This window comes from Oculina patagonica, chromosome 2 (assembly GCF_052425735.1).
Source record: "Oculina patagonica isolate OP01 chromosome 2, crgOcupat, whole genome shotgun sequence".
NCBI classification, from domain to species: Eukaryota; Metazoa; Cnidaria; class Anthozoa; order Scleractinia; family Oculinidae; genus Oculina; species Oculina patagonica.
The window spans coordinates 14657926-14679876 of record NC_135759.1 but is presented as its reverse complement, the minus strand read 5'-3'; the positions used below and the strand labels follow the sequence as shown (position 1 = coordinate 14679876).

General features: G+C 39.0%; 4 protein-coding genes across 6 annotated transcripts in view; 2 read left to right on the top strand and 2 right to left on the bottom strand.

Moving 5' to 3' along the window:
• LOC144643120 (uncharacterized) overlaps positions 1–21951 on the top strand; it is a 91457-nt gene that overhangs the window by 29678 nt on the left and 39828 nt on the right. The window contains exon 1 of one of the 3 annotated variants that reach the window (XM_078502274.1): positions 15171–15246. The exons of the other annotated variants lie outside the window; for them this stretch is intronic. The gene's annotated coding sequence lies outside the window, so the exon portion shown is untranslated. Of the gene's footprint in view, positions 1–15170; positions 15247–21951 lie in introns of those variants that run through there. 3 annotated transcript variants of the gene reach the window in all.
• LOC144642165 (adenosine receptor A3-like) lies at positions 5815–6726 on the bottom strand. Its single transcript, XM_078501154.1, has one exon. The coding sequence runs from the start codon at positions 6724–6726 to the stop codon at positions 5815–5817; it is 912 nt and encodes a 303-aa protein (XP_078357280.1).
• On the bottom strand, positions 15567–17403 carry LOC144643127 (uncharacterized). Its single transcript, XM_078502288.1, has one exon. It carries the CDS (start codon positions 17394–17396, stop codon positions 16350–16352), a length of 1047 nt encoding a protein of 348 aa, XP_078358414.1. The 5' UTR covers positions 17397–17403; the 3' UTR covers positions 15567–16349.
• Positions 18146–20640, top strand: LOC144643137 (uncharacterized). Its single transcript, XM_078502300.1, has 2 exons — positions 18146–19320; positions 19609–20640. The coding sequence occupies exons 1-2, from the start codon at positions 19198–19200 to the stop codon at positions 19996–19998; spliced, it is 513 nt and encodes a 170-aa protein (XP_078358426.1). The 5' UTR covers positions 18146–19197; the 3' UTR covers positions 19999–20640.

Below are 21951 nucleotides of genomic sequence, written 5' to 3'. Positions count from 1 at the left end.
TCGCTCTTGCTGTGCGTTCAGTTTAAAAGTATTATTAATTACACTTTTCGCATCTATCCTTTTGTTTTGCGTAGTTTAATTTACTATGGCATTTCTTTGGTTTTTGTAGGCACCGCTAATTATTTCTTGTTCATAAAGCTCGCCAAATTTGCTGTTCAAAACCATTTTGATGGAACTGTCGCTTCCCGCAGAAAAATTTTAGTTTGGCAACAGTAACGCAATCATTTTCCAAATAAGGTCAAACTAAGGTATACGAGCTGACAACCGGGATTGAGTGAACCAATCAGAATGCTAGAAATGCAATATCCGTGGCTGAAAATTTAATAATAGCATATTCTGCTTAGAGTCGACAATTTACAGAATAATCGTCTCTATAACAAAATTTTCGATTTTGATTGGTTCTGCACGCGCCTATTTGTAATAGTAATTGGACTGAGTGGAGTACAATTCAGGGAGTAATCGGGCGAGTCATTTCGAAATCGGCCGAGCGCGCAGCGCGAGGCCGATTTGAAATTACGAGCAAGATTACTCTCTGAATTGTACGACACGAGGTTCAATTACTAATTAATCGTGTCAATAACAAAATTCGAGGTTAGGAAGTCTTTAGGAACATTTTCTGTAAGAAAAAGTCAAAGGTAAATTCAATTGGTTGCACACAAAGTTAGAAAACAGCAAGAAAAAACCCATTGAAATGCGCGTGATTGACGCGCGGATGGCGTAGGTGTCCAATTACAGGTATCCAATTTGAAGTTGCTCAAATTGGATACCTGTAATTGGACACCCACGTGATCGCGCGCCGATTACGCGACAAATAGGCGCGCGCAGAACCAATCAAAATCGAGAATTTTGTTATAGATACGATTAGTCGCGTAATCGGCGCGCGATCACGTGGGTGTCCAATTACAGGTATCCAATTTGAGCAACTTCAAATTGGATACCTGTAATTGGACACCTACGCCATTCGCGCGTGTAATCACGCGCATTTGAATGGATTCTTTCTTGCTGTTTTTCTGCTTTTTGCACAACCAATTAAATTAACTTTTGACTTTTTCTTACAAAAAAGGTTCTCAAAGACTTCCTAACCTTGAATTTTGTTATTTATACGATTAATTAGTAATTGGACCTCGTGTCGTACAATTCAGAGAGTAATCGTGCTCGTAATTTCAAATCGAAATCAAATTGAAATTACTCGCCCGATTACTCTCTGAATTGTACTCCACTCATTCCAATTACTATTACTAATTCTACGAGACTATACCTTATAATCCCTTGTAATGCCATTATGATTATATTTGCGATTGCTTATTTTTAATTTGAGTTTCTGACAATTGTTTCTTATTCTACATTGGGATATGCTCTATATATACTTCGTAGACAGAAAGAAAATTGTCGTTTAATTCAGAGCAAGAGAGAAAATCGATAGGTAACTATACTTGTTTACGAGAAAACGATGATTTACCTCTGTGGCGCATAAAACAACAGCCGCCATATTTTAAAATCAAAAATTATTGGCAGGAAGGATGCGCAATAGGCCATATTCGTATTCTCAGTATTGGACTGGAACTAGCTTGCAATGGAGACTAATGCGGGGAATCTTTTCAAATGAAAATGACTTTTTTTTAATGATATTCCCCCGCATTAGCCTCCATTGCAAGCTAGTTCCAGTCCAATACCGAGAATACGAATATGATCTATTCGACAAATTTAAAGTAAACGCCAAGTGTGCACTATTGAGTCATAAGGCGAACGGGAAGTTAAAAAGCACAAAAGAAGCATAAGAACAAAGGAATCTAAGTAACCAATCACAACAAAGTTAAACAACAAAATGAAACACGAAGCAAGGAAGCGCAACCGGCGCCAAGCGCGGGAAAACGCACTTGACCAATTCGTGATTGGTTTTGCTTTTACATCTGATTGGTTAAGCAGATGGCGCGAATTTCTTTTGTGTTCGTGATTGGACCAATCATGTTCCATATTTCACTGTCTGCTAATGTTTTAGGTTAGGTTTCACAACAGACATTTAACGGTTTATGCCGATTCCACTTTGGATGAGTGCAAATCTATAACATTATGACCTATTCTTGGTTTTCACGTGACGTCATCAAAATTCTAAATCCAGAATCGCGAGCCCCCTGACTTTTTATCCTTCAGTAGCTATTAGACGTCCTTAATATATATCTTATTGAAGATTTTCAGCTCGATAGCATCCACCGTCTTTGAGAAATAACATTTTGAATTTCGGAGTTTTGCGCCACACGACATCAGAATGGCCGCCTGAAAGCTGTCACGTATGCTTAAAAAGAATGCCTCATCCTGTTATTTTTAACGATCTGGACAATTGAGGCTTCACAAGAAGTGTTTATATGAATGTTTACGTGTTCACGAAGGTGAACTGACCGCGCTTTATAGCAGAAGTGAATGCCAGATGTTTTCATTGATTCCCGGCGGTCATCTTGGTGCCCCTCCACATGGGATCCAACATGGTGTTTCCATACTGTGCTCTCTAAATTTGTGTTAAACATTATGACGGATAACTCGAGTACGGGATACCGTACAGACCTGAGACTTGGATACGTAGACTATCTTGTTATTTTCTACAACCTGTAAAATTCTTGATTTGTTTAACTCAATAGCTTTGGATTTATTTTTTGCAGCGCGTGACAGTATCGTTACTTGCGTGACAGTGAAAACCAGCAATACCAGAGTTAAAACAGTCTGGTTTATAACAAAGTCCGAGTAATGTATTGTGTATAATGGGAGACAAAATATTGTATGATAACAGAAAATTCAGATAACTCAAGTTAAAAAAATATATTAAAAAGGATACACCGTTCAATTGTGTATCTTTTGATGACAATAACTTTATCTAACCCAATATTTGTGTTTTAACTTGAAGAACGAATTGAAAAATGTTTTCAGACCAGCTTTTTTTTACCAAATAAACAATCTTTTATTCGACCGTGTTGTGACGACAATAACTTCTGGTTCAATTTCAAGTTCAAGTTCAACAAAATTAGAACACGAAGCAGAGGGTCAAAAATAGGTTTGGCGGGATGCGGAATGGCGGCTCAAAATCAAGGCGGGATGCGGGATGTGAAAAATTTCAGTGGCGGGATACGGGATGAAATTGTTTTGGCGGGACCGGGATGTGTTACTTTTTGTAGGCGGGATGTGTGATGTTCTGAAATTTGAGGGGAGATGAAGTATCAAACACGATCTTTGTTGTTAGATAAACTTTGTTTCGGCGACTGTTGTGTTTCTGCCAAAATAAATAGTTTTAATTTCGCGACCAATTACAAACAACGTGACTAATTTTTCGACCAATTATAAACAACGTGACTAATTTCTCGACCAATCATAAACAACGTGACTAACTTAGGTATACAGAGCAGGAGTTCCCCATGCACTTAAATATGGTATTTAAAACAGTTTTAATTTCTCTACCAATTATAAACAACGTGACTCTAAACTAAGTACACAGAGTAGGAGTTTCTCGTGCATTTTTAACAAGCCGATAAAACTACAGTTTAATTTGTTGACAGATAATAACTTAGTACACATGTCAAGTACATGTGACCAACCTATATGCAGACAAAACGAACGTGACTCTGAACTATGTACACAGAGCAGGAGTTTCTCGTGCATTTTTACTCGACAGATTAAAAAGCGATGTGACTATCGTAAGTACACATGTCAAGTACATGTGGCCAACCTATTTACACACAAAACAAACGTGACTCTGAACTAAGTACACAGAGCAGGAGTTTCTCGGGCATCAACAAATTTGATATTTTCATTTTTGAAATAAGCCGTTCTCCCTCAAACAAATCCTTTATATTTCGATGGTTGTTCAGTGTGCTGGCATTCATCTTCTGCGGATTTTTCAAAGGTGGGTTTGCATCTCGCTCGGCTGCAATGACATCTGAGCTAATTTGTCTTATATGCTTGTACTTCGCTGCTCAGAATGTAATATGTTAGTTGGTTGCCATTGTGTTTATCCGCTAGAAGCTTCTGCCTGTTAAATCTGCTGGAAAAATTCCCTTCATCAGGGATGCCTTAGAGAGATCGCTGTATTTACGAAACATTTCGTTAATGAACAACTCTTGTTAATGGTGCAGGGGAGTTGTGACTACATAAGTTCGCCGTCGAACATTTAAGAAACCGAGAGATTCGCCGAAGTTGTCAAAATTCTTTCCTTTGCTGTCGCCATAGTCGCTATTTCAACACAAGTCTTGTCGTTCGTCACAATTTTATTTCTTCTATGTGGATGTTAAAATGCTGCGTCGCTTCTCGGAATTTATTCTAGCAGGACCTCGGAAAAGAGTCTAAAACCAGCTTGCATTTCAAGGTCTTCTAAAGTTGTTTAACAATTTTAACTCTTTTAAAGCTCAAACAAACTGTTTTCACTGCGCATGCAACCGATATTTTCTCCAGGTAGAGAAAAAATCAGCTGTTTCCCGACTAGTGACTAACAAGAACAGCGGAATCCCACCCTCCATCCGGGCAGTGAAACTTGTGAGTTTGAGGGTGAAGGTTTTGTAAAAAAAGGACAGTGGTTTGGCCATCTCAGTAAGCTACTTTGCCTGTCGACTTTCTAGTCGGAATAACATCTCTATTTACCTGTCCTTTACGGTTTAACAATCGATTCGTTTTACAAAACCTATGCCTGAAGTACTAAACTGAAAAAGTAAAAAAATCGCATTTGTGGCATAACTGTGGCGTTTACAGCGGTCGAAGCAAGCACGTGCAACCGGCGCCAAGCGGGGGAAACCGCACGTGACCAAGTCGTGTTTGCTTTTGCTTTTGCATCTGATTGGTTAAGCAGATGGTGCGAATTTCTTTTGTGTTCGTGTTCGTGATTGGACCAATCATGTTCCACATTTCACTGTCTGCTAATGTTCGATGTCACGAACAGCGCATCAAGCAAAAACCACAAAAAAATTGAACCCAGAGTCAGAACATTCGAAACCGCCATTAGCAAAGTAATCAATTTTAAACGCAGCGGTGGCACAAGTCGAAACTCCGCGACAAAAATTCGTTTGAGCCCAGGGACAAAAATAATAATCAGAAACCTTTTTTAATTTTTTTTTCGAAAACAGAATATTTGCTTTCGAAAACATTTACCGAAGAATTTTTATTTTCCAACAGTACAAGATTGGGTTTAGTGATGAATTTAAAAAGATTAGAGTCTCTGTAGCTATCAAAGCCACGAAATATTCAATTCCATTCCCGTTTAGTACAACGACAATTACCCACGGAACATAGCAGGCAACTAATGCCAACTGCACCCACATAATGCTGGAAACTGTCTTTTTTTGTATCTTGCTATGTTTACTGGAATCCCTTTTCCATGCCATTTCCATTGGCCGTCGACATATTCACCTGTTACCTCAACTGGACGTTTAAAACAAAACGTTCTCTGTTATTTATTCAAGCGATCATGCAACGTTTTCGCAGTCCGTGTTGACGTTTAGATGCTACCGACGGGTGGTATATTTGTATACACCTCCAAGACTTGACAATTTATTTTTTAAACTATGCAAGACTTCACAAGCTAACAGTTTGTTATTTCAGAAACATGCAGTGTTTCTCGCAGAAATAATTTCACTGAGTTCTAATGCCAGCTGGATTATGAAACGCATTTTCTTTAGTTTCACCAATTTGACAATTATCATATATTTTTCCATAAATTAATAATAAGTCACGGAATCAAATAAGTCGCTGTTCTTGTGAAACCTAACATTATGTCTGTTGTGACACTGATCTAAACTTGCGTCTACATTTAACTTTATGTCGATCTACACAGCTAGTCTTTTAAAAACAGTAAAGCTTCCTGATTGTGCCTTTAACTGCTTGTTTCACTTCCCTGATTTTCCAACAGTACAAAATCGGGTTTAGTGATGAGTTTAAGAAGACTAGAGTTGACGTAGCTAACCAAGCCACGTAATGTTTAATTCCATCCGCATCTAGTACAGCCACAATCATCCAAGGAACATAGCAGGCAACTAATGCCAACTGCACCCACATAATGCTGGAAACTGTCCTTTTGTATCTTGCTATGTTTAGAGGAATCCCTTCTCTGTTCTGTTGTCCGTGGGGGACATTGCTTTTTACTAGGACTTGTTGATGCCGTAGTTTGAGGTGGATCCTCGTGTAACAGAAAATGGAAGTTAACAGGCAAAGTATTAAGACAACAGAGGCTTCCTTATAGGCGATATCTCTTCTCCATACCCAGAGCCATCCACTAAATGCAGCAATTAGCCAAAAAGAAGTTATGACTACCTTAATTCGCCTCAGTGTTGCGACATGCCTGTATCTCAGTCCCAGCAACAGTGCGAGAAATCTGTCCAAACTTATCGCTGTCGACGTCAAGGCAGATACGCAACATAAAATAAAACTTGAAGCTCCCCAAACGTTGTCAACGTAGTACAGCACATTAACGTTCATCTTTACTATACGAGACAAAATGCGGGTAGCATACAATGGTTGTACAATAAGACCTACGCAAAGATCAGTGACCGCCAGACATCGAAAGAAAAGTTTTGTTGGAGGATGAATAGAAGAGGCATCCTTCAGAGCAAAAACGATCAGAGCATTGTTGATAGCTGCGGTGATGGAAAGAAAAATGTTCAAAGCTAAAAAAAATTCAGCTATGCCTGCTGGTGGTGCGCTGAGTGCTTGGTTCAGCTCCCTTGTGTAGTTTCCTTCTCCAGCAACGTTTGCCATTGTTCTTGGGTGGCGGGAAAATTAAGCTTGCCTTGAAGAGTTCTTGAAGTCGAGGAAGGTACAAAGCGTCGAGAAAAAAAAGCATCAACTTGCAGGTTTGTTATTGGGATGATGATTTCATATATTGCTGATAACCGTCCGTCTTGTGCTTTGTGTGTGTGTGTGTGTGTGTGTTTTTTTTACAGGACTTCCTATTAAAGGCCAAGGGCTTATTGCATTATACTTTTAAATCTGGCAATTTGACCATTTTCTTGAACGTTTGAGTTTAAAACTGGCAGTTACTTAGATACTACATGGCATCCTAATTAAAAAACAAAAACAATTGTGATAGCGATTGTTTAGTTTTTCTAAGGGGTTAGAGTATACCTAACGAACGAATGAAATTGTTTCGATCGCATATCTTATTAACAAGAGATTTTGATGAAAAGCATGTGCGCATTTAAAGTTTTGCTGTTAATTAGGGGCAGAGCGCTTGAGTCTAATGATTGATATAACAAAAAAAAATATGGAAACAGTTCTCTTGCTACTAAAATAAAACCTATCTTTCTAATTACGCGCTTGGCACATCGGGCCTTATTACTAAAAATCCTTTATAATTGTGATTGAGGGTATTGAGTAAGCTGTATAAACAACCATTTGTATTTTGCATTTAGACATTTCAAGATGCTTAAACTGTATAGATCAATATCTAACTGGATTTGTAAAATGTGGTCAACGAAAAGTGACCTGAGTGTTTTTGACCACGTACATTGCACTGCGACATGGCTAAAAATAGGCCCAGAAAAAAAATTTACAACGGCGCTGAAAGATAGATAAGAAAGAGGTCAACGAAAAGTGACCTAAGTGTTTTTGACCACGTACATTACACTGCGACATGGCTAAAAACATGCCCAGAAAAAAAAATGAACAACGGCAATGAAAGGTAGATAAGAAAGAGGAGAAGCGAAAAAAAGACTGACATTCACTTTAGTTTTTATATCATCTACTTTGGAGATAGTTTCTGGCGAGAAAAAAAAAAAACGCGTTTACGGCGATTTGCGCTTGAAACGGTGAAAATTTCATAACCTGGTTTTAATAAATCCGGTCAGATATATACAAGAGTTTTAAGGCCGTACAAAATTGTTTCCTCGAAATTTATCAGTTTCAACCGGTGGCAATTGCTGATCACCGATTATTGCAATTGTCATGAAATTTAAGCATATACGCCTCAGAGGCGACAATTAATAGAATAATTATAGGATACTTCACCAACCTACATAATGACAGTTCATCCTGCAGAGAAATTACTCCAGATGGGGACACCTGCATAGGAAATAGAAATAACTTGATAAAAATGAAAGGAGATTCGTATTTTTATGGCAATTGATCATTCATAAGAACTTAAATTTACCATTTTGTCAAATGTTTTCATTTCTCGTGAATAGGCTATTTCGTTATTCCTGAGATGGTCTTTGCTTCTCTTTCTAGTAAATAAACGACTGTGTTTTGCATGAAAAATCATTGATATAAAAATGGGTTTGGTTTAAATAAAAATTTGCCAGTGATCTCAATCTCGCCCAGACGAGAAGAGTTAACGGCCATTTTTAATAACAAGACGACGGACGTTTGAGAGAAACGCTCATTTTATGTGAAAAGTTTTGTATGAGGGCCAACATCTAGCCATTTGTCTTTTTTCTCCATCTTACAAAGTGATGTTTTAGTTTTCTAAGGTGTTAGAGTACACCTAAAGACCGAATAAAATACATTCAGGCCACTTTCCAAAGTCTCGAATTATTTGTCAGTAAACTGCTCTATTTGACCCTCTATTCAACGGCCACCTCTATTAAGCGGCCGCGGCCACCTTCATCCTGCACAAGTGTATTTTTTTATCATATGGTTTTTAACCTCTATAAAGCGGCCAGCAAATTATATTTCCAAGCAAAATTGGTGAAATATCTTGAGCACAATTTTTTCACGTACTAACTGTTGATGCAAAAAGGCCTAAGAAACTTGTCAACGATGTTTTGCATCTTTTTCTGTCAACGATGTTTTGCATCTATTTCTGTACATTATCAACCCGAAGAAATACACTGTACATTTCAACTACGTGGCTTCTGTGGTAGAGCTAGAACTATGCATTGGCTGGAAACGCACTTGATGTTGTGTTACAATGAATTAGAATTTATCTTCATCACTTTTTAAAATAATTTTGCTATATAGAGTCAATAAATCATGTTTACTGCAATTCCTATCCAATTTATATTGTACCTCTATTAAGCGGCCAACCTCTATTAAGTGGCCACTTTTCAAAGTCCCGTGGGTGGCCGCTTAATAGAGGTCGGTCTGTAGTTTCGAACACCGACATATCTTTTTAACAAAAGGTTTCAAATTTAACAAAGGTTTCAAATGGTAGATTTGTTGCCAGTTGCCAGAGAATAGAACCTCGCTTGCTAATTGTCAAAAATAAGATTGTGCTATTCTATTTCGTTTTTTTTCGCTGTTTTAGCATGTATAATTTGAGAATAAAATCGGTCACATATCGTACACAAGTGTTTAGCAAATGAACGGGTGTGTTTAAAGTTCCGGCTTATTAGCGGCAGAGTCTATTAGTGTTTTTCGTTTGATGAACGTTCGTTTTTTGAGCTGAAAACAATTTGTCAGCATCAAAACAATTAAAATGGAGCTATTTTTCTAATCACTCACAAAACACATCCGGCTGATTAAAATCCTGCGAACTGTAAATAGTTAAAAATCTGCCTCATATGCGCATGTATTGAGCAAGCAGCAAAGAAGGATGTTTTGTTTTACATTTTTGCTGATTCAAGAACGCAATGTATTTCCATGGACACAAGCTGGTTAATGATTTGACAAACGCCCCTCCCCCACCCCCTCCGAAGGCTTCATGGAGGTTTTATCTCGTTTAAGGTCGCGGGTAGCCTGTTTCAGGCGTTCGGTTAGTCAACTAACCGAACGCCTGGAACAGGCTAGGTCGCGGGGGATACCTACAGCATGAATAAATTCATGAAGGGAAATTTTGCTTGACCTGCATCTTTTAAAACGCTTATTTCTCAGCTGTTATGGGTGCGATGAAGCTCAAATTTTACAGAGACATAAAGAAATGATGAAAGATTATAAATGTCGTCTTTTATTTGGTAGATTGCATTTACCGGCGATGTTATAGCCTCGTGAGTGCCAAACTGGGAAAAACATGATTTTGTGGCAGAGTTTGCGGAACGAGTAGGAGACAGCACACTGTGATCTTGTCAAAAACTAATCAGCCAATACCTATAGAGTGCCATAACAGAAGCGGATTTTTTTAATTTAATGTTTGCCAGAAAGTTAAGCGCGCAAATTTGAATTTAATGTCTTCTAATTCTTTCTAAAAGCGCTCTTTTAAAATTCCGCTTCTGTTATGACACACTACCGGTATTCATAGTGGCAAGATTTCCGCACAGGACCCTACATTAATTATGCATACAATTTTCTGACTGATTCGTTCTTTTCATGATTGCTGTTTATGTACAGTGATAGTATGAAATAGTTGCATACATAATTATGTAGGGTCCTGTGCGGAAATCTTTCCTTCATAGTTTACCTATATCTGTAATGGCAAGTCATGAAGTTCTGTATCCGTGCTGTATTCTCTGCCACAAAATTGTCGGAAAAGTTCAAACTTTGAGATTTCCGAAGGTGTCCCGACCTAAATACGATCATTTTGCCAAGGAGAGATGTAATTATGGTAATTATATCCCACGCTTTTATGGTGAGAACAATGCGTTTTTAAAAAGGACATGATTTTTTATGCCGAATATTTTTGTGATTACAGTCGAAGCTCTCACAAGCGGACACCCTCGGGACGCGAAAAAAGTGTCCGCAACTGGAGCTGGCCGCTTACGAGAATGGTTCTTGTAAGCGGCCACTAGAGGTGTAGGGGATAGATGGCCGCTTATGGGAGCTTGCCCAGCTAACATTATGGTAATATGCATGTTGGTGGTGTTTCGAAATGTAACCGGACGTGTATGACAACAAAACAAACACTAAAATATGGTACTGTAATTACAGAAAAATCAAACGGAACGGCGATGTGAAGTTGATTGATTAATTCAAGATACAGAGGTTTTTTATATGATTATCTTTGCAGTGTCCGCTTACGGGAGCTTAACTGAACAAAGAAAAAGTCTAAGTCGTAATCTCGGAAAGTGTCCGCGGCCGCTTACGGGAATGTCCGCTTACGAAAATGTAAAAATACAAAGTTTGTATGGGAGTAAAAACGGGGTTTCTAACAAGGTGGCCGTAAGTAGAGCTGTCCGCTTACGAGAGTGTCCGTTAAGAGAGCTTCGACTGTACTCTAAGTTGCAGAAATATTCAAATTTAAATGAAAATAAGCTCAAAGACTTCCTCACAATCTATATGAACGTATATCGCTAACTGTTGTTTTAAATTGGTTAAAATATCAAAGAAACAGGGATTTTTTACAATCACGCGCACGCTCCCATATTTTAATTTGTCCAGTCATAAATATCTCGTAAAGTTGTCGATGTCAGTCGTTGTACTTCGTGCATACGCTTTAAATAAATGCATAATGATGAGCCTAAGGTGTCCCCCGCGACCTTAACATGAAGTAGTCATGACATTCATGGTTACGGAAAATGCGCCGGATGCTGCGTCACTCATTTGAAGGTAATAATAATATAATTGTTTTTATTATTGATTCAAAATATTTCTCCGTTTCTGATTGGCTTTTAATCTCCGGTTAATTCCAACTTACCGGCTAGCGCCGACCAAATTTGGAAGAAGGTTCTATTATACGACGATTGACCAACATCAAGAAATTAACTGATCGCAACCTCGTTCCCACGTCATTAACCGATCGCAACCTCGTTCCCACGTTACACGGCAACTGCTCTGATGCAGAACGACTTGTAATGCGGGAAAATAGCGAGATTTGTGCAGTACGACGAGCAGAAAATTAAGAATACAAGGACAGTTTTAACACCATAAAAGCAACGAAGGTGAGTCAAACGATTTTCAAAGCTTAACTTTAAGAAAAACTAATTCCTGGACCAGCGACAGCGGAGGACTTGGAGCGGCTTTACGAAAAATCAACGTCGAAGTAAGCAAGAACGATGTTAAACGCTTTTTGAAAACGTCGCTTTGTGTCGTCAGATTTAGCCTCAAGCAACTGCTGAATATCAACATTATAAAGAACAAGAAATTTTTATGAAGGTAACCGAGTTTTCAAGTTTAAATCAAATTTTAAAGCGAAATTTGTTGTATATTGTGTACTTTGGCTACTGTCAAACCCCTATTAAATTTATTTTGTGCATTTGGAGCTCTGGTACATCACGTGGTAATCACGTGGTACAAAACAGATTTGACTAGATCTCTCCTTCGGCATCGCCCACCCGCGAGATCTGGGAACGAGATTAATAATGGTCTTCTCATGCGCATTTAAGTCTGTCAGTGATTTTGCTGGAAATGATATTCTGCTTATGCGCAGTTGTGCCCACTTCTGAGAAAGTGGCAATCTCGAGCCTAGAGTCCGTCTAGTCGGTCAGCGGTACGGGACAGACTCTGGGAAACTGGACTGAATTGATCAGATCAATTTTTTACTACTACTACTGATGAAGTCAGCACTGCCGAAACGTTTAGTATTTTACATTGAACTTTCCAGCGTTAAACTTTACATTTAATCCAATGTCTTCAGATCAATTTTAGGTCGATTTCAGGTAAATCCTTGGTTTTCCTGTTTTTATTGCGCATGCTCTCAGGTCTACGCGGAAGTAAATTTTTCCAGAACGGAAGTAAATCGAGAAAGTTGAACTATTTCTAACACAGTATCGACAGAACTGGTGTTTATCGAAGCAATAAAAGTAACAAAAACGTTCTGCAGTTAACAAAAGAGAGAGTCAGTTATTTTAGTCCGCAACCCGGAAATACTTATCATCGAGGCACGATATATACTTTTTAGTCCGTACTCCCCAATGGAATACTAATCATTAGCTGGCAACGTTTTTTTATTTGTCTGTAAGGTGGCGCAGCGTCATGGAACAAGCTTAAAATATTAATAATTTTATGTGCACACATACGCTTGCCAGAACACTTGTACATTGTACAATATGCTGAAAACGGAAACAGTGCGGCCTTATTTAGCATTGTTTTCCATTGGATGCGTTTTTCTTCTGAAGGCTTTGCTTCGATACAGCTTAAAAAGAGCATTGTCACGATATTTTAAGTCATTTTTCTGATTACTTCCAAATTGAAAAAAAAAAACTTAAAATAATAGTTGTATAATGTAGGGAAACAACAAAGGAGTAATCAAAACGCGAAAATAACCAATGATGGTTTCGACTGACGAAGATAAAGATGGATTACGAACGACAAACTTGAAAAAAACTTGCCAGTTTTTTTCAAGATGAGTTGTCCGTGACTGAGCTCCTTTAAGATTCAGTTGCATGATTTTACGGGCCTGTTACCAGTACGAGTCTAGTACGCAAAAGACCGCTACTCTCGCAGTACAAGACTTTAACTGCTTTGACCTTTTAAAAAAAAATCATAGGAAAATTCCTTTCTATTATTGTCTGCCGCTCATTATGCAGCTATCAGTTTGGTAAGTTATTTGCGGCCATAATATGCGCTCGTCAATTCAAAAATTCTATATAGGTTATTTTGATCGGCTTGATCAGGAAAATCGAACAACATGTACTGATACAGCAGTCCGGCTGTATTTTTTTTACAGCCTCCGCGGTATTATTAAATTTGCCGTGCATTTTCGTTGTTAATTTTAAAATTCGCTTCTCTTCACGCTTTCTTCGATAATCATCTTTAAAACTGGTTCCTTGTTTCTCAGATTTTGCTGAGGTACATCGACAACATTTTAAAAACTAGTCGAAATCACAGCGCGCTGTAAGAGGGTCTGAATGGGGGGTCCACATGTCGGTAGTCGGTTAAAAATTCCTTACTTTGTCGGTCGTCGGTTAAAATTTTCGACCTTTGTCGGTTGTCGGTAAATCTCAGTTAATGATTAAAAGTGCAAGTTAATTATTAATATTTGTTATTTAATTAATCACAACATTACAAAATTATGTCGACGGTGTTATGATCATCTTCTTTCTGGTTTTCGTTAGAATAAATAATGTTTTTGACAGCGAAACAGATTATGACACCTTTCGCGGCTCAAGCGAAGGAACCTGGTGTGAGGTATGTTAGAAATGCTAGGATAATATCCTAGCATTCTTCTGAAGTACTTACAGTTGACGCCGCTTTCGTCCCCTCATACAACTCGATGCAGTCATGATTTTTGAACATAGATTCTAAGCTTAAAGGTCAGTAGTGCTCCGTTTCGTAAGTTACAGATCGGCTTTTTTTTACGAAACAAGGTTTGGTTACGTGACAGACATTTGCGTGACTGCTTTATTTTTCGTTACCAAGGTTACCAAGTTAATGGAGCAATTATGTTACTATAGACTCTTGGTTTTAGGCCATCGTAACTTGATTAAAAATATAACACAAACAGCGGTGATAAACATTATGAAAAATCGCATTTTTATAAACTTGACGTTTCGTTTGCTAAGCTACATACATTTTCAAAAGTATGACCGTTAAAATTTTTGGCAACTATTTATATATTGTATGAAAGGGGTCTAGTTCATGAATGTATAAGGTCTCTTTAATCTTGCAGTGGAGGTCAGTTTTGCCTGATGCAAGGATTTCAAAATGATCACATTTGATGTTATGGCCTGTGGTTTTTATGTGATCAGCAATAGCTGATGGATGGTCGCATTTAGTGAGGGCCTTAAAGTGTTCAGTTTTTCTGTCATGAAGTCGTCGTTTTGTTTTTCCTATGTAAACATCGTCACAGTCCCAGCAGCTAGCTTTGTAGATGACCTTAGATCGTTGAGAACGGTTGAGGCGGTCTTTGTACGGAAAGAAGGATTTGATGCGGCGTGTGTTCTGAAAAATGATCTTGAGGTTGACGAAAGAGTAGAAATCGGATACACAGGATTTAAGGCGTTTAGTGATTTGGATGTTCGGCCATAGTAGGGTAACAATATATAAATACAATATTTACATAGTTGCCAAAAATTTTAACGGTCATACTTTTGAAAATGTATGTAGCTTAGCATACGAAACGTCAAGTTTATAAAAATGCGATTTTTCATAATGTTTATCACCGCTGTTGGTGTTATATTTTTAATCAAATTATGTTACTGTTTATGTCACTACCTTATAAAAAGAATCTGTAAAAAGCCGATCGATGCATTAGGGGCGTTAGTCTGAACATTTCAGACTATAGGGGCGTTTGGTTTAACCACAGTCTATGCGTTTTTCCGCGCTCCTTCTAGTCCCTAAGTCCAATCCAAATAGTTTAATTCATCATTCTCATCCCGCGATGCCTTTGGTCAGCGTTATCAATAAGCTCGCGCGCGACAAGCACAAAGAAAGAGCGTTCGCCTCAGAGGAAGTCAGAGCGTCTGTTTTGGAAGCTTGCAGAAGTGTTGGTTTTAATCAAGTGAATAGCAAAGGATTCTCCTTGTGAAGGTAAGTAAACGTTATAATGTTGTTTTGGACATAGGGGATTCCTTTGGTGCTAAAAAACTTGGCTCAAAAATTGAGCCTCGATCGTTTTAAATCGGCAGGGCGCTTGCAGAGTTGCTATGCATTTTGCTCGAGTCGAGTTCAACTCAGTGTCAACTGAATTGTTGAAAAGTAAACCACATCGTCTTTTTCGTCGATTTACAATCATGTCAATCATATACGGTAATCATTTATCACATCTGGCAATCAAAGTGAAACATTGAGGCTTTTTTGAAACCTTATACTTGCAAAGTTTTCGACGCCATCTTAAGCCTCGGCGGCTAAACTTCAGAATACCCGGCCACAATTCCGTGACATTAAAGTTCTGCTCCCGCAGTCCCGCAGTCAATAAATATTTGCATATGGAAACAAAAGAGAAATACATAAGAAGCATGCTCCCGCAGTCCTGTAGTCCCGTAGTCATCCGCAAATAAAAAACTTACGCTAACGCATGAAAATACTACGTTCTTTAATCCATGAGCCGAAACACGCTACACATGAATATTCCTCGTTCTATAATCCATGAGCCGAAAACAAGCACGATACACATGAATATTCCTCGTTCCATAATCCATGTGCCGAAAACAAACATGCTACACATGAATATTCCTCGTTCTATAATCCATATGCCGAAAACAAACACGCTACACATGAATATTCCTCGTTCTATAATCCATGAGCCGAAAACAAGCACGATACACATAAAAAACTTACGCTAACATGAACATATACCTCGTTCCATAATCCATGTGCCGAAAACAAACACGCTAAACATGAATATTCCTCGTTCTATAATCCATGAGCCGAAAACACGCACGTTACACATATAATCCACGACCAATGCATGTTTGCAGTCACACAATTGTTGCTTACTTTGTATAAGCGTCGCGTAAAGTTGAAAATGTCAATTCCGGAATCGCTTACAACCAATAAAAACAGCAAAGACTGACAAATGACACATATTAAAATTCACATTTTTTATTTACCTTAAAATCCTAACAAGCACTTCATAACATCCTAACAACGATTCACAAATTATCATTTTGCTAGTGCCCAATTTTGGGGTCTTAATTCGCTGCATAAATTTTCTTCACATCATTCAAAAAAACCATGAACAAGTCCTCGCCTCTGTGAGTATATCGCCACATAAATTCAGCCAAATAAGTTGAAAACAAATGTTTCCGTACTCCGAATTTCGGAAGTCTGCACTTCGCATGCCTCCAATGTCCTTCTATTTTATTTGTGTGATCGCCTTCTTCATTTACAAATTCAATCGAGTGGTTCACTGTTCGATGTTCATACCCATGCTTGTCAAGATTGGTGTAAGCTTTCCAGCAATCGGACACGATAATTGTTCCTGGTGCGATCCACTTTTCAATTATCGGTAATAGCGTTCCTTCATCCCGTTTTTCGACTGCCACAAGAAAAGACTTCCTACTGTCCTCTTCAATTCCGCCAAACACCCACTGACCTTCCACGTGATGCCCTCGATGGTACTTCCTTTTTCCAAATTTGCTCTCGTCAATCTGCACGAACTTGCCTTCTCCTCCAAGTTTTTCGCTGTTTTCAAACATAGTGATTTCACAAACTTCGCGACAAAAGCTGTCCCAGTCAACACCAGTACTTTCCGCGAGTCCCAATTCATGTTTAATTTGAGACTGGTCAAGATCTTGGCACCACCAGTACGTCAACTTCACAATCTCTTCCAACGTCATTTTGCTCTTCTCGAACCAGCTACCTTTCCTGATCGATATCTCTGCTTTGTGCCTTTCCCCTTTTACCTGCTTCCTGCATTCCCACTTGAACGAATCTGAACGATCAGCACATCTTGTCAAGGTCATCCCTTCCTCGCACTTTGGACACAATCGTTCCTTTGCTATCAGGCCTTCATCCATTAGCCAGTTAATAAACATCTCTTTATCCACCATTAGGCCTACTAGGTCATCGTAACGCCACTTTTTGTGTTTGTTGTTGCGGCCGTAGCTTCCTGTTTGCGATATTCCGCATTGAGTTCCACGCTCCTCTTTTTTCACTTTTGGAATAGTTGCGCAAGGCGTAGCCGTTTGGTGAGGTCGTTTTGAACCGATCGCAACTTGAACTGCCTTGTCAACCATGCTTCATGCAATTCCAAATTGAACGAAATTAATTTGCTTTACCAAATGCTTTCTCGGGCCTCGTTATGTAGAGCTATATGCTCAAGAATAATTTCACAAGAACCGCTTCTCTCGAAAAACAATTCATTCACTGGAAAGTTAAATAAGTGCTTGCAAGATTTAAACAGCACATTGAACAATACTTTAGACAATAGATTCTCCCACCTTGTGCGATTTATCACAACTTTACACACGGTTAATTCACTAATGAAGCGAAGTCCTTTTATTTGCCGCCCGTCCCTTTTTTTTACGACGGCTCTCTTAGGCAACGAATATAAAAAAATGGCATTCCATGATCATCCCTGCATGCTCATTGCATGATACAGATGAAGTTTTTTTCTAAACATGCGCGTTGCCACGCGCCCTATCATTCATTACCGTTTGATAATTATTTATCTTCTTAGACAAAAAGTAAACCGCCTCACAACACAAACAAATCTTTAAGTGTTTGTAATCCAATTATAATTCATACAGTTCATTGTACTGCCTGCGCGTCCCTTTCGTTGGATAATGTGATCATGTTTGATTAGGATTTTCAACTCGAGTTAATGACTCATAAACAAAGAAAAACAGCCTTCTATTGTACGACACATTTTCTCATTGGTTCACATAAACCGTCGGCTGTCGCCAAATTAACCTTTGCAAAGGTTTATTTCACTTTTTTCATCACACGCGTTTAGATTGAGAAGACTAAACATCTCCGCAAAATGTATGCCTTGTCAAAGCTGAACAAGCAAAACGAACAAACGTGGGTTAACCTTCAGAAACGCCTGAATGAAGTCCACTTTTCATACAAGAAATTATTTCCTGAGCCGGTTCACAATTTCATCAACAACAAGGCAGTGTCTGTTGGTAGCTGCGAAGGATATTTTGTCCCTTCCCTCCTCACAACCACAGCCTATCTACTAGCCTGTAATCACGCGCGAGTACAGACACTAACCCATGATCAACCACTGAACATTTACACCATATTCGTGGGCTACCCTGGAACAGGTAAGAATTCAAACTTTAAGATTTAAGTCAAATTTATCCCTTCCTAACATAAATTTTTATACCTTAATTCTAAATTTTTTTCAATCTTTGCATAGGGAAATCATCGGCCATACAGCACGCATCACAGGATCATTTGGAAAACCTAGACCTAACCTCCTCCGTCATCAGTAAAACCACTTCGTCAGGTTTGGTGAAACTATTGGCAACCCAAAAGAGAGGAATCATCCTCTCTCCAGAGTTATGTGACATCTTAAATAAGTTGTTGAAGTCCGATGAAGATAATGCCACGGGTGACATTCAACTGCTCTGCAAACTGTTTTCGGGCGAACGATGTTCTTATCACTATTCAACGGAAGAGAGCAGAGTAATACCACAGAATACACCCTTCAGCATCTTAGGCTCTACGCAGCTTCAAAACGCCGCAAAACTTATTGCAAAAATGGACCACGGCCATGGTTTAATTGACAGGATGCTAATTGCCACCCCCTTGGCTTACAGGCCAACCCTTTCAGAAATGGAGAGGGCAACGGAACAACTCTCAACAGAAGTTGTTGAGGACTTTGCCGAATACTTTCAAAACCTCAGTGAGACAGCCGACAACATCCAATTCACCCTCGCCGCAGATGCCAAATTCATGTATCGAGAAACCATTGATCAGTTCGCAGTGGAAGTCAACACAGCAATCCAACAGGGAAAAGTTCCGCCCTAGTCGAAAATTCCAGAGCTGGTTACGCGCGTCGCAACTGCACTCCATGTGTTTAATCACACAATGAATGAACTTCTCGCTGGAGTACCCGCCACCGCACCGCCAACTGAGATCTCAAAGACTACACTCGAAAGTGCCACCGAATTTGTCAATCACCTGGAAAGCCAAAAGGACATCCTGTGTCAGGTAAGTCAGCGACGAGCTAATTATTGCTTTCCAGTTAGGAGCGACAAGTTCGAAAAATCAGACTGCACAAAAAAATCAAAACATTCACAATTTCTCATACTTTAAATGTTAGCAAGGTGCCCGTTATATTAAGTAGCCACGTTAACCAGTCGTTTTGAAATTTACACATCTTTTTTGAACTACAGCATAAACACGCTACCATTTTATCGCTGTCTAATGCCTTCTGACAATAATTTTCCCGATTCCCATTACTTTCTTATTCAAATTCTTCTTTTGATTTATTTTTAGTTCCTAAAAGAGATCACGCACACAACCTGTGACAAAACAATCGAACAGCCCAACCAAGAATTCATTAAAGACCAGGTGCTGCTCTCACCGGGACCCGTGGTTACCTTCCGAACATTCAAGCACGGAAAAAGATCTGCCAAAGCCATAGCAGAGGCCGAATATTCTACGGCCACAGAATCCCTCCAAGCGGACGGTTTCGGTCGGATCGTCGAATTCCGAATCCCGAGGGCCCGCGGACAATGTAAAGTATTCATCAAGAGCAAACCGGAACCCTGGCCAAACACCACAAGTTTAACCGATCAGGAATTTGACAATGCCATTTCGAAACCGATCCACTCTGATATAACAGGTCCTATGCGTGCCTACTTGCAAAACAACAGTTATATCTAATCCGAGTAACGAAACGTTACTGCTTGTTATAACATTCATTTTCTTAACGAATAAGTGTGGTCTTTTAAAATTCATAACACACATGCCATAATATCAACACAATGTATCGTAGCGCTTAATATTTTGTTCTGATTTGCGCAAAAAAAATTGCAACTTGGACTACAGAAGTATACATAATTCCGTTAAGAGTTTTTTCTTGTTATTAGAAAACGTAAGGTACAATAAAGCTTAGTTTGAAAATCGACTTCATTTTCTTGTCTATTTCAACTGCGGGAGTGCGGGACTGCGGGAGCACCAGTTCCATACCCTTGTCAAATTCCTTTCTTATCGACTGCGGGACTGCGGGACTGCGGGAGCACTAGTTTTATACACTTGTAATATTTCTTTTTGTTTTCGACTGCGGGAGTGCGGGACTGCGGGAGCACTAGTTTTATACACTTGTAATATTTCTTTCTTATCGACTGCGGGAGTGCAGGACTGCGGGAGCACTAGTTCTATACCCACTCCATCCACTTTATTTCATTTAAAATATTTCTTGGCCCATGCATTTCTCCCTTATAATTTAATGATTGACATCGCGACTGCGGGACCACGGGAGCACGAGATTAATGTCACGCAATCGTGGCCGGGTATTCTGAAGTTGCTCCGCCTCGGCTAAACGATCAAACATTTTCGTCCAACAATGACTCCATGTTGTGTACGACAAACACGATTATGGACGAAAATGTTTGATCGTTTAACCGGGGCTTCACAGTTCGCTGGGGCTATAACGTCGTAAACAGCAAACTCTTATTAAAAAAAGTCTTTTGGTTTTGCAAAGAAGGTGGAGACGGCTAATAACTAAAATTAAACAATCAGAATGAGTTTTTGGCTAAACAGCAGAATCTCTCCGCCGTTGACAGTCTGTATCGCCTATGCCTTCACTGGAGTGTCGCTCTCCATACATGTATATTAACCCTGTAACAATGACAGTAGAAATAATATAGTAAGTACTATTCACCAAAGGAGGTGGCTAGTGGTGGAAATTTACCGAGCCGCCAAGCAGCAAGGTAAATACCGTATACACCCAAATAGTATTAAGTAGATGTATATACTCAAACATTGGATAGCTTTTTGGCGTGGGCTTATTGGCTACTCAAACTATGAATATCCTTTGTTATTATTCAACAAATGGGTGCACTGCCCATATATGGTCAAAATGTTAACGTGATCTGTCATCTGTACATAACAGATATCCTGCGATATATGTAGGTTGCAAGATTGTCTGAAGTCTTGTAAAGCGCTGCATAATTAGGTTTTTTCTATCTACAAAATGTGTTTTGTTGACAATTTGTTGAATAATAAAACAATTATGCTCTCAATCTTGCAGAAAATTGTCTAAGTATCAGGCAATATTCTGCGCGGTTTCGCAGGATAATTGTTAACTATTCACCTTCGAGCAACTCGCACGCGAAAACTACACTCCTGAACAGAATAAAGTGATCAAAAGTCATCCTTTTGGGCAATATTATCTCACTGTTTGAGTATATACTAAAACAACTATTCACCTTAGTGTCGGTAGCTAGTGGTGGATAGCTTTGGTAAATATCCCCACCTGGCGAATAGTTGTTAACTAGCCACCAAAATCTCTTAGTTGTAGATGTCATGTTTGGATGTTATGTTTGTCCAAGACCAGAGGCTACTTCGGTAGCTTGCATATAGCTCCATGATGCAATTAGCTCTTGGCTTGAAGCGAAGAATTTTTTTTGTGTCAAAAAGAGCTTGTAATCCTCCTTTAGTCATGACAATTTGGCACCACGCAAATTGAATGTAATGACAGAGCCGAGGCAAAACCGGTTATAGCCGATGGCGCAAGACTAAATTTTAATATCTAGATGTAAAACGCTATTTTCAAATATTTCTTCTTTATAAGTATATTTCTTCTGAAAAGTCAATGTTGTTCAACTGTGAATA

What these genes read in the sequence shown, in the direction of transcription:
- LOC144643137 (XM_078502300.1), top strand. Translation starts at nt 19,198, where the DNA reads ATGAATGAACTTCTCGCTGGAGTACCCGCCACCGCACCGCCAACTGAG. An exon ending in AAAAGGACATCCTGTGTCAG is followed by an intron (nt 19,321 to 19,608) that starts GTAAGTCAGCGA and finishes ATTTATTTTTAG; the next exon opens with TTCCTAAAAGAGATCACGCA.
- LOC144642165 (XM_078501154.1), bottom strand. Translation starts at nt 6,726, where the DNA reads ATGGCAAACGTTGCTGGAGAAGGAAACTACACAAGGGAGCTGAACCAA.
- LOC144643127 (XM_078502288.1), bottom strand. Translation starts at nt 17,396, where the DNA reads ATGGTTGACAAGGCAGTTCAAGTTGCGATCGGTTCAAAACGACCTCAC.